General features: G+C 43.7%; 1 protein-coding gene across 1 annotated transcript in view; it reads left to right on the top strand.

Annotated features, from left to right (window-relative positions):
- The first annotated feature begins 4,814 nt into the window (after positions 1 to 4,814).
- The window catches only part of SUSD3 (sushi domain containing 3), a 54,821-nt gene continuing 46,961 nt past the window's right edge, over positions 4,815 to 12,674 (top strand). The window contains exon 1 of the mRNA XM_054978395.1: positions 4,815 to 4,902. Within this exon, the coding sequence (XP_054834370.1) occupies positions 4,815 to 4,902 (88 nt within the window). The remainder of the gene's footprint in view (positions 4,903 to 12,674) is intronic.

The raw sequence follows: 12,674 nt of genomic DNA, 5'->3' as shown, positions 1-12,674 counted from the left end.
CTAAAATGAACACCTATTTTTATTGAAGAAAGAAATACATTTTAAATTATAGGCAGTCTAATCTTAAGCATGTTTACTCGGAAGTAACATGAATTCAGTGGGATATGTGTTTACGAGTCTTATACTCATTAATTCCTGTGTGGTTCACGCTGAAGCCTGATTTGCAATTTGAGTTTCCGTCATTTTTGCAAATCAACCTATTAATCTGGATTCATCTGAAGTTTCACTAGATGGGGCTTATGTTGGAGGCATGATGGGTAGCTCATTCTTCTTCATATTTGCCGCTCATTACCACTGCAATATTTCTGTTTCCATTAAAGTATGGTAGTATGGATCAGATTACTGAATCTTGTATTGCCCAAGCATCTAAGATAGTTTCTCTTGTGAGTCACAGAGTCACCATTGTAAGGGATGGGGAAGAGCTTTGGGGATCAGTTTGTGATAAAGTGGCAGAACTGACCCAAGAAGCCTGATGTTTTTTGAGGAGACAAATTGATTACATTGAGTAAAGTGGGCATTTACAAGTGATATTTACAAGGTATAATCATCATCAATATATCTGGTTCTCAGCAACTTTGTATAACTGTTATCTCACTCCCTGTATTTGTTGTTCAAGTTATTGTTGTAGTTCTTTTTTTGTATTTAATAAAAGTTAAAATGTTTATATATATATATATATATATATATATATATATATATATATATATATATATATATATATATATATGGTTCTCAACGTGGCTCCATCTGTGGATACTTAAATCCAGAGACTGAAGCTATGGAGAATTAAGAAACAGAGAATTCAACTCTTAAAGGAACAGACTTAACTATGTTACATGGCTGATTTTTATACTGTATACAATTTGAATTTCTCACTATAATGATTGCATTTATTGGCTGTATATCAGATTTTGTATGAACTATTAAGTATAGCCATATATTTAAATATGCACTATGTCACTTTATACACTAGCACAGCTATATTGCTTATTTATAAATTTGGATATTCCAATTGGTGACTATACCTTGATTTATCCTTGATTTTTGTTGGGATATTAGCACCAATATATGGGCGTGGGCCTGGCAGCTGGCACTGAGCAACTGGACTTGACCTTGCAGCTAGCACCTTGTTACTGGGCACATCCCACACAAGTGGCCCATAGTTTTTTCAGATGGAGGCTACCAGAGGGAGGAAAGCTGAAGACAGAAAGGCTGATAAAAGTTAGGTTGGCTGTTGGGTGGGCAGCAGAGGAGGAAGCAGGAAAGGTTATGGGGGTTTTCAGCGAAGGGAAAGAGGAAAATAGTGGGGGAAGAGAAAATGAGATGCCCCCTACAAGTCCTTGCTGGCCTCCCACTTGTACAATATAATAACATTCGATTTATATACCTCCCTTAAGGATGACTTACCACCCACTCAGAGCGGGTTACAAAGTATGTTGTTATTATCCCCACAACAAAACACCCTGTGAGTTGGGTGGGGCTGAGAGAGCTCTGGAAGAGCTGTGACTGACCCAAGGTCACCCAGCAGGCTTCACGTAGAGGAGTGAGGAATCAAACCCAGTTCTCCAGATTAGAGTCCTGTACTCTTAACCACTATACCAAAATGGCTCTCTAATAGCCGTGATGGTGCCTTGTTTCTGCTGGATTGTTTCTACTTCCCAGGACTTTAAATCTTGAACTCCTTAGCTCCAGCTATTGTCTCAGGGGGGGTCACATTTAATTATGATGAGTGAGTAGTCCTGGCATCACCTTTCTTCTACCAGCCAACCCCATTTCCCCGGATATATTCTGTAAAATCTGGCAAACTGTTCTAGATCTGGCAAAACGTAGTCTGGCCTCTCTCTCTCTCTCTCTCTCTCTCTCTCTCTCTCTCTCTCTCTCTCTCTCTCTCTCTGTGTTATTTAGAACAAATAGCAGTGTTCCAGGGGCTATGACTTCCTATTGCCTCCTAAATTCTATTCAGTGTGTTGATTTTTAACATTCAGATCTCTCTGTACTTACTTAGGGCTTACAAGGCCACATCTTATCCTACTTTCCTTCTGTCACAATAACTAAATCTGACTGAGAATGCCCCCTTGACAGTACCCATCTGTAAGCCACATCCTTATGATGATAGAACAGAAGGAGGCATTCTCTTTGTAGCTGCTCTTTCGTGCTTCCTGCTGCCAATGATCTGCTGGAATCTGACTGTCACAGCACAAAGTCACCACAGCAAAGATCACCCCTTTTGCTTGTCCTCCAGTGCATTGTTGCCTTGTAGCAGTCTAGCCAGCTTCACAAATCACTTAAACCAACATCTTAAATCCAAATACTCAGGATGTATCTGCGTTGCTGCTATAGCAGGATCAGTGATTTTATATACTACAGTTTCATATACATACCCTGCCTGTGGGTTTCTGACTTTATGTGCTGGCTTTCCTCTAATATGCATTCTTTCCCACACCCCTTTAACATCGTGTTTTTGCTGATCTGATAAGCATCCTTTCAAGAAGCAATTTCAGTTAGCCTAGCCTAGATCAACTTTTCTGCAGCCTGTCAGTCACTAGGAAGGGATTATCATTTTACAAAACAGAGCTTAATAATAACAAATTTATTAAGAGTTCACTCACCCCATTTAACTTACCAACACTGATGGCAGTGAAAGGTACTTTTGTGTTCTGTTCCCTTGCCAAAAATTAATGGGTAGTGCAGCTCTATCTAGGAATGGGTAATCAGTAAGCTCCACTGTGTACGATGGTGCTTATTACTTAATGCACATTGGACTAAAGTCAGAACTCCACCCAGTTCTAGTGATGACAAAGAGCATCAACCCCCCCCCCCCAATTACTAGTTTGTAAGAACAATGCTGGAATTATTCCCTTGTATACATAGCTAGGTATCAGATGTCATTACTAGATTCATTTCATAGACTTTATAGAAGGGGGGATTCCCCGCCCCCTGTGCTGGAAGTACAATGGTCTAATGAAGGGCATCACTGAAACAAGGTGAGCTAAATTCATGCAGTGATTTTAACATGTTGATCGTTTGTAGAGGGCTAAAGAGGTACCCAGTCTGTACTGGCTGGGAAGCCAAAAGAGTTAAAATTATAGTAAGCCACCTCAAGCAGGTCTGTGGAGAAGTAGCATAGAAATTTCATGAATGAATGAATGAAGAAGCTCCATTCTAATGGAGTATGCAGTTTTATCGTTAAAAGTAGGGTACCATTCCCACCCTCCACATTCATGAGAATTAGATTCATGCTATGTGCAGTCCATGCTTTGTGCAATGCCCATTAGTATTTAAAGAACCTGGCTTGTTCCTTCTTTTGCCTATGGAGAGATACACAGACAGCACTTAGGGCCCTTGCAGTGAATGTCAGTCAGGTGGTGATGAATACCAGTTCCAGGAGATGACAGGAGCACCTCCTATTTCCAACCCCCACTTCTGCTTTACTCATGCGCTGGTGCATGGTTGTCTCAGGGAGTGTATGAAAGAGAACTGGATAAGGATATGAAAAGCATACACAGACCCCCTCACCCTCTCTAGGCAGAGAAGGGCAGGAATCATGACTCTGGGCCTCTGGAATCCTTCCGCTGTGGACCAAACCACGTCCTTTCTCTCTTATTAAAAAATCAAATGTGACAGTCAGTTTGGCCAGTTCATCAAACATTTCCAAATATAAATGTGACAATGAGTTCGACCAGAACTGTATGTTGTATTTGTCAGCTGGACTGTCTGGCGTACTCCTATTATTTGGGTCCATCTGGAATTATTAAACAATGTGTTCAACCAATCTGAAGTTGGAAAAATGTGGCCCACCTCGCACAGAGCAACTGTGTGAATCCTTGCAGCAAAGGGCATGCATAATGGCAGATTCTGTTGCTTTTTGTTGCCCTCGAGAGCCACTTTTCACGTGATTTCCCTTAGGTTATTTCTATGCAGAAATCTTGCACGTTGTGAAGTGACCCTCCTGAGAAGATGCATATTGTGGGATCGCTTCACACATTGTACTCTTCAGTGCACACCGGAGATGCTTTAGTTATGTGTAGAAATGTAAATTGTAAATGCAACATACTTTGTGTGCATGGCAGTGCACAGGCACGTTCACTGGCCTCCACTCCCTGTTGAGTCTATATTTGTTCGCAATTCCCCATTTTGCATTTCTGTGTAATGTGTGAAATGGCCCTATCAGAGTCTGGCACCCTTACACTTTGGGGCAGGGGTGTCTGTGATGCCCCACGAAAGTTATTTTCTCACGTGAACTACTACCTGGGAATCGTGGCTTCTCGAAAGCGCAAAATAGACTAGGTCGCGCATCATGCACTGGCCATGTTCCCTCTTGATTATGCGCAGCAGTGTGTGTGCCTGGCTACATCTCTCTGGGGCGCATTCCGGAGAGCTCCCCAGGCGCCGAGCAGGGCTGAGCGAGCAAAAGAGCAGCCGCCTGCAGCCCAGCACTGCTGATTTCGCCGGGAAGGGAGGTGGGGGGGGGGGGAGAGGGCGGGGTCTTCAGGTGCTCAGTGCCGAGACGCTTCCTCGCGGGCAGCCGAGCGCCGAAGGTGCGGAGGCGGACGGAAGCGGGCCGAAGTGCGAGTCCCCCAGCGGCGGGAGAGGTGGGCGGCTGGGCTCGGGACCGCTCCAGGCGAGCCCCCGTCCCGCAGCCTGAATTCTCTGCATGCGGGGAGAGGCTCGGCGGGGCGCCTCCTGGCTCCTTCCTCCGAGAAGGCAGAGGCCGGCGGGGAGCTCCTTTCGCGCGGGCAGAAAGGGTCGCGCACCCACTAGGCGGACCCCGGGCGAGGATCCCCGAGGCTCGCGGGCAGGGGGCGGCGGGCGCCATGCAAACGGCGACTGCCTCTATTCTCGACGTTTCAAGGACGGGGGTGATTCGAGAGGATGGCAGGAACGCCCCAAATAACTACACAGGTGAGCGACCAAGGCGGGGGGCGGGGGGGGGATTAATGTTAGGGTGGGCTGTTGGGAGTTCTCGCTTTGTTTGAGCCGATCTGGAGGGGGCGACGGTGCTAGGTTGGAGCCAAGGGGGGGAAGGAGCCCTGCAAGATAGCTGCTCTCTTCCCAAATCACTTTCCCTCTGTTTGCCTGCCCTGCATGCCCCTTTTGGGGACAGAAGAACTGGGCTTGCCCTGAGATCCTGCCCTTCCAAGTGGCCAGATGTCTGGTTGTGTGACTTATAGCTTATCTGTAGATGCTCAGAAGTATGCTCAGAGTTGGCAGTGGGGCTGACTCCTTCCTTCCCTGATAGGGAAGAGCCACCCATCAGTTCTATAAATGCCTTAGGGGTAAAGGAATCCACTTCACCTCTATGGACAAAACTCGGGGAGGAGAACTAGGAAAACCCTTTGCTTGAAGAGGCCTTGGAAAGCAAGTCAGAGTATATAGTACTGAGTGACACGAATGGCCTCCTGCCTGTGTTTAAATTCTGACTTACAATTAGGGGGCTGGTAAAAGGTAAAGGCCCCCTGTGCAAGCACCGAGTCTTACTGACCCATGGGGGGACATCACATCAGGATGTTTTCTTGGCAGACTTTTTGTTAGGAGGTGGTTGCCATTGCCTTCCCCAGTCATCTACACTTTACTCTCAGGAAACTGGGTAGTTATTTTACCGACCTCGTAAGGATGGAAGGCTGAATCAACCTTGAGCTGGCTACCTGAACCCGCCCTCTGCCAGGATCGAACTCAGGTCGTGAGCAGAGCTTGGGCTGCAGTAGTGCAGCTTACCACTCTGCACCACGGGGCTGGAGGAACCCCAAAGTGATATTGTGGGATCTTTTATGCCCCCAGAGTCTTCTAAGGTTAACAATATTTTCCAGCTCTGTTGTCTGTTTCATGAGCAGTAAAGTGTTTTCCAGTGATCATCTCATACATTAGACTCAGCTGATCCCTATTTTATGATCTGCAGAGAAGGTAAGAAATAATGAGTTGTCTGAGTCCATTCATAAATTTACATAAAGATTGGAACTCAAGTCTCAAAGACATCTAAAATAGCAAGCATTACTTTTCTCATGCATGGAAATCATTTCAGTGCATTATAATTGTGTACGTATGTGTTACCTTGCATTGCACGGTACTTACAACAAAAAAGTTCTTTTTATTTAAGCAATATCCGACATATGAAATATCCTTCAACTGAATATGCATTCCCTTGAGCCATACACTGTACACTTGAGTAGTCTGTATCATCTAGGTAAGCAGGGACCAAGGTGCAGCATTCCTGCAGAACAACTAATAAACCACTCATAGCTTGTGCTAGAGCTTTTCCAGTACTAGTATCTGGATCAGGTGCTAAATTCTAAATTTAAATCCTGGTTTAAAGAGGCTTGCTTCAGTCTACCTTGAATGACTTCTGTTTTCCTTAGGCAATTTTTTCCTTAGGAAAGGAGTCTCTCAGTAACACTTATATCCATTGAAGGTAAGTATACCAGCAGCACAAATAAGTGTGTCATACTTGAAGCTTAGCAGAGTGATGGCAATCAGTCCACTTTAAAATCCTGTTTATTTCAGGACAGAGAGAATTAGACATGACCTTAAGTCTCCAGCTCAAATCAGTGGAACTTAACAGTGCTTCACTTTGACTGGGTCATGTCTATCATTTGGAAGTGAGCGCTGTTAATGCCTGTATATATCATGAAGTCTATGAGTATCTCAACCAAGCAGCTGCTGTTCAATATATTTGAAAGGCACCAATAAAGAGAAACTATTCTGACTTGCTGATTTCCCCTCAGTCTGGATGTACCTCCATTTCAATTGACTACAATTGTATTGTTAAACTTCCTTCGTCCTGCTGTACCACTCATTTTGCTTTCTTTGGAATTCTGAGCTGTACAGAGGGAAGTGATGTCAGCTGGGGTTGCACAATAAACTGGTCTCATGCAGGGAGAAGATGTCTCGGCACTAGCACTTACTGTGTTCATTAATGGAATGAGCTTACCAAAACACCGTGCTACAAAGAAGAGGATGGTGGTATACACCAAAAAGTCAATGAGTTACCTTTAAATTTGGGGTGAAATGAAGCTGATGCTGTGGTACAGCCCTCAGGAGAATCATGGCAATAAACTTTCTTCCTCTATCTTGTGTATTTTGTTTCAGAAGTATGGATCTAAAAGGAAAGGCCTGGCGGCCATTGGATCAGACAAATGATTTGAAAAAGCATTTTTCTTGGCTCCATTGTTATTTAGAATGCCAAGTGCAATTCCAAGCTTGTGTAGAACACAGAAATACATGAGCATGGGATGGGATGGGAAGAAAGCAACCCAGTCTGCCAATCCTATTTAGCAGCAACCTCTGCGACATCTTTGGCTGAAGGGATAGAGTTTGAGAGGAGGCAAATATTTTGCAAATGAGTCTGTCTGTAATGCAGCTTCAGTACTCTGGTAATCATTGCGTGATAGCTTTTGTAGTAGCTGGCTTTTGTAACTGATGGTTGCAAGGGGGTTCATTTGTGTTGGTATAATTGTATTGAAAAGCTGTCAAGACTGTAATCAGATGAAAGGTTATGGAGAAAAAAGGGGCTTTCTTGATATAATTTAGCTAGGAAAATGTGCAGTGATGGCTTGGGGCTTCTAAACTATCTTTGCTAGTTATACTTAGGTTTGTTTTTTAAAGAAGACCACAACTGAATTTTCTTTAAAATTAAAAATAGCACAATAAAATCCCCAGGTAGGTAGCTGTGTTGGTCTGCCGTCGCACAGCAGGATTTGAGTCTAGTGAAAATAATTTCCAATCTTTATCAATATGAAGAGCAAGGCATACAAGCACATGCAGCTGCATTATACTGTATCTGACAACCGGTCCATCAAGGGCAGTATTGTCTACTCAGACTGGCAGCGACCTTCCAGGGTCTCAGGCAGAGATCTTTCACATCACCTCCTGCCTCATCTTAACTGGAGATGCCAGGGATTGGACCTGGCACCTTCTGAACGTAAAGCAGAGACTCTTCCACTGAGCCATAGCCCTTCCCAGGTAATCTTTTGTTCCATAGCTATAGCCTGCATGAAGTTGCAACCCAGATATTATACAAGGAATATAGCACATTGTACCATTAATGTTTGACCATCTATAGTTGTTATGTAATTCTGCAAACATATATATATGAGTAGCACAAGAAAACAATGCAGCATTGCACTAAAGTTGCCATCACCTCCATGTGAATAATCAAACCCAACCACACCACGTTATAAACCAACTTCACCCAACAATAAGCACCTGGACACCACAGTTCCTAAAAGAACACCCTCCCTGCACAAGCATAAAAGAAAATACATGAAGGCCAATACCTTAGCAAACCAAAGCGCAGCACATAAATAAAAAATGCCTTCCAAAACTTTTCAAAATAGAAAAGAGAGATAAAAGTTGTAGTGGTGTATGATGCATCTTGCATTACATTTCTTGTGTGTTGCAGTATCCCCGTTACAACTTTAATGTGGGTTGTTGAGCCCTTAGGTACTTTTTGTTTCATATGTATAAATACATCATGTACAACTTTTTGTACCAGTAGAAGTCATCGCTCTAAATATTCTGGACTAGCAGTTCAATAACTGCACCTGTCTTTGATTACCTCCTTTTCATCTGAACATTTTGTTGCAACAGTATTAGAAATGTAATCTGCTCACATAAAGCCAGATTCTGTTGGCTTTAGTTGACTATTTATGGTACTGTACTGGACCACCAGAGGAGTTGCTTATTAAGAAGTGTCCGTTCAAGGTCAACTGTTTCTATGAACCCATCCAGATTATTAGTAAAGTGTATCGACAGCGTCTCAGCTGAAAGTGCAGGGTTGAACTTCTTTCACCCACATATTTCTTTTTTTGAGAAACCCTTTGAGGTCCCAAGAAAGAAAGAAAATTCCTGTTTTTTTACTTGGCAAGTTTAAATGTTAATTATTTGTAGAATCCCCCCTCCCTTGCCATCTATATAAGTGTGGGTGAAAGATGGATAGGCACAAGCAGTTCTAGAAGGTACAGAGGGATTCTGAGAGCGGAACTACAAGTGACAAAAGGCACAGGTTGGACACTTGTCAGCTTCCCTCAAGTTTTGATGGGAAATGTAGGCAGCTTGGCGGAATGTTGGACAAGTGACAGTTGAAAAGTCCATTGGACAGCAGTCAGAGAGCCAAGCTGCAAGACTAGGATGCCTACATTTCCCATCAAAACTTGAGGGAAGCTGACAAGTGTCCAACCTGTGCCTTTTGTCACTTTTAGTTCCGCTCTGAGTGAAGCGTCTAGTTTTGGGAGAAGGCAATCTGAAATATTTCATCAAAGTAGAAGAGGTGCATGATTTCATCAACTTTGTTGTGACACATTGTACTAACAGCAGAATTATGTTGTATCTCTCTCTCTCTCTCTCTCTCTCTCTCTCTCTCTCTCTCTCTCTCTCTCTGCCTTCCTTTTGTAACATTTACAATGCCATCCTCAACAGAACTACACCATTCTAAGTCTATTGAAGTCAACGGATATAGTTAGTAAGGCAAAACACATGATGATACAAGGTCATCTGTACAAGTGATATCACAGAAGTAATGTTTGGTTTTGGTCTAATGAATGAATCCAAATATTCACCTGTAGCCAGTGAAGGTGGAAGAATGCGGTACCAATGCAATTCCAGAAAACCATTCAGTAATGCCATTATGGCAGGGAAACTATAAAGCCATTACAGGCTCTGGTGACTTCTTCAGATTGGACTGCCAGTAAGTAGAAATCTCCTGAGGAACCCTACAGCTGTTCTTCTGAAAGCAAGCTCATCATTGTTCACAGGCTTTCCAGCAAGAATGAACAAAGATCAAAATTGGGCCTGTTCCTGTCATTTTTAAGTATAAAGCTAGGAAGGCCTATAACTTACAGTTGCCACTGAGGCCAAGAGACTGGAGATTGCTTCACTGTGAAACAATATCAATCAAAAATGGGAGGAGGTCAGTCTCCTGTGTATAACACTGCTCCTAGCTATTTAACTAAGCAAAACAAATAGCAAGTAAGGAAGTTCATAAGTTAATAGACTCCATTTTTCTACCACTTAAAGTAACAGGATGTCGTAGAGTTGAACTGGCCTAGGACAATTCTGGCTTTATTTCAGCAAGACTCTGACTCCTGGACTGACATACACAGGACTTGGATTAAGAAACGCCAAAGTCATTTGCAGACTGCATATGTAGACTGAACAGTGAACACAAATAGACTGAGCACAAGTTTTCTACTAACAATGGTTAAGCCATCTCCCATCCCTGTCCTTTTCAAATCCTCCTCTCCTTGATAAACAATGGGGCAGGAATCCTCCCAAACAAAGGGAAAGGATAGCCTCTCACTCTTGAATTTATGTATTGTGCAGTGAGTGTATCAGCATCTGGAATATTTACCTATTTGTGAGCATTCAAATGTTTGGTACTATATGTGTATCTGATATTATTCTTAATGTATAAGTGTATATCCTGATTAGATAAAATTATCTCTGTTTCATCATTATGGAGTCCAGTTTGCCCAGGAGCTTTATCTTTTTCTTTGAAAAATCCCTTAGCATACCTTCCCCTAGAACATAAACTTGCAGCTCCTTTAGAACAGGAGTCAGAGATGGAAGTTCTATTATGTTTGGCTTCTCCAGAGTGGTCAGACACAATTAAACAGTAAGTTTATTCAAATAGACATGTATCTATTACATGCGCAGAGTGGTAAACTGCAGTACTGCAGCCCAATCTCTGCTCACAACAACCTGACTTGGATCCTGGCAGAAGCCAGGTTCAGGTAGCTGGCTCAAGGTTGACTCAGGGCCAAACTACAAGTGACAAATGACACAGGTTGGACACTTGTCAGCTTCCCTCAAGTTTTGATAGGAAATGTAGGCATCCTAGAGGCGTCCTTGCAGCTTAAAGTTTAGCATTTACAGAGCAGCAGGGAGGGAAGTGCAGGTGTCCTTGCAGCTTAAAGTTTAGCATTTACAGAGCAGCAGGGAGGGAAGTGTGGGCGTCCTTGCAGCTTAAAGTTTAGCATTTACAGAGCAGCAGGGAGGGAAGTGCAGGTGTCCTTGCAGCTTAAAGTTTAGCATTTACAGTGCAGGTGTCCTTGCAGCTTAAAGTTTAGCATTTACACAGCAGCAGGGAGGGAAGTGCGGGCGTCCTTGCAGCTTAAAGTCTCCCGGTGCAGCCAGGCATCGCTCTGCAGGGCCAGGCCAGGTGAGGGGAAGGGAAAATGCCATGATGCACCTTGAGAGCGGGAGGAAAGGTGCCCCATGCCTGAACTTCCCTCCCTGCTGCTCTGTAAATGCTAAACTTTAAGCTGCAAGGATGCCTACACTTCCCGACAAACCTTGAGGTAAGAGAACACGAGCTGAACCTAGGTATTTTGTCTCGTCTGTTTTGAGTCTCAGTCTTGCAGCTTGGTTCTCCGACTGCTGTCCAATGGACTTTTCAACTGTCACTTGTCCAACATTCTGCCAAGCTGCCTACATTTCCCATCAAAACTTGAGGGAAGCTGACAAGTGTCTAACCTGTGTCATTCATGACTTGTAGTTTGGCCCTCAGCCTTCCATCCTTTTGTGGTTGGTAAAATGAGTACCCAGTTTCCTGGGGGTAAAGTGTAGATAACTGGGGATGGCAATGGCAAACCACCCCATAACAAAAAGTCTGCTAAGAAAACATCATGATGTGACTCTCCCCCATGGGTCAGTAATGACTTGGTGCTTGCACAGGGGATTATCTTTACCTTTTACCTTCACTATCACATACGGCGACACCAAGCTTTCATTAAATACAAGCAAAACATTTCATGGGCCTGCCAACAAATGCAGTCCCTGAAAATGGCATAGCTATGCTAAAATGAAATGTGACTTTTTTTAATGAGTCAGGTTAGCTCTCCAACCCAATTCTCATTGATTCCCTGTAATCAGATACCAGCTATCAGATAGCAGCAATCCAATTTGGATTGGAATTACAATGCAGGGGACGAAAGGGCCTTCCATTCTACATCATTTTCCAGCCCCAAGCTTCCTGGGGGAGTTATTTTATCTGGGGGAGTGGGGCTGAATATACATACTGGGAAACCTGACCCAACACACTGGACAAGATGTCTAGTGTAAACCTTAGGCAACCAAGTTATGCAGAATCAGAAAGCCCTAGCCAAACAACTGAACACAAGGGTTGGCGGAAAGTGGAGAAGATGCTGAGGGTTAGAATGTCTATTGGAATGATTCTGTTCATCAGAAACTCTTCTGGTTGGATGAAAGTCCTATCACACACCGTGATGCAATAGAGCCCTATTCCATCAAGGGTTGATGTGACAATTGGCAGCTCAGTCCAACTCAGGCCTGCCAGCAAGATGTACCTAGGCTCAGACATTCTTGCTTTCAGTTATCTTGTCAAGGTTGTTCAGCCGACAGTGCAGCACTAATTAATTTCAGAGCTGGGAGGTGTGAGAAATGAGCAATGTTGTGATATGCCTGGAAGATTCCCAGAGGCTGGGCATTCTATCGGGTAGCACCAGTCAGGAGGTAGAACAACCCAAAACCCATAATTGGCCTAAGGGCCTATTTAGGGGAGGGACTTCAGTGCTACTGTGCTTTGACATCCTACACATATCTTTTTATTCTGGTTGGTGAGGCCTTGTGCTGTGGCCTATGGATCTGTGTGGCTCACCTTCTGTAACTCTATCAAGAAGCTATAGGCTGCTGGCCAGGAAGCCCTGTGGCTACTTGACTAT

The sequence above is a fragment of the Eublepharis macularius genome, chromosome 4 (assembly GCF_028583425.1).
Source record: "Eublepharis macularius isolate TG4126 chromosome 4, MPM_Emac_v1.0, whole genome shotgun sequence".
Lineage (NCBI taxonomy): Eukaryota > Metazoa > Chordata > Lepidosauria > Squamata > Eublepharidae > Eublepharis > Eublepharis macularius.
This window is presented reverse-complemented; position numbering and strand designations above follow the sequence as displayed.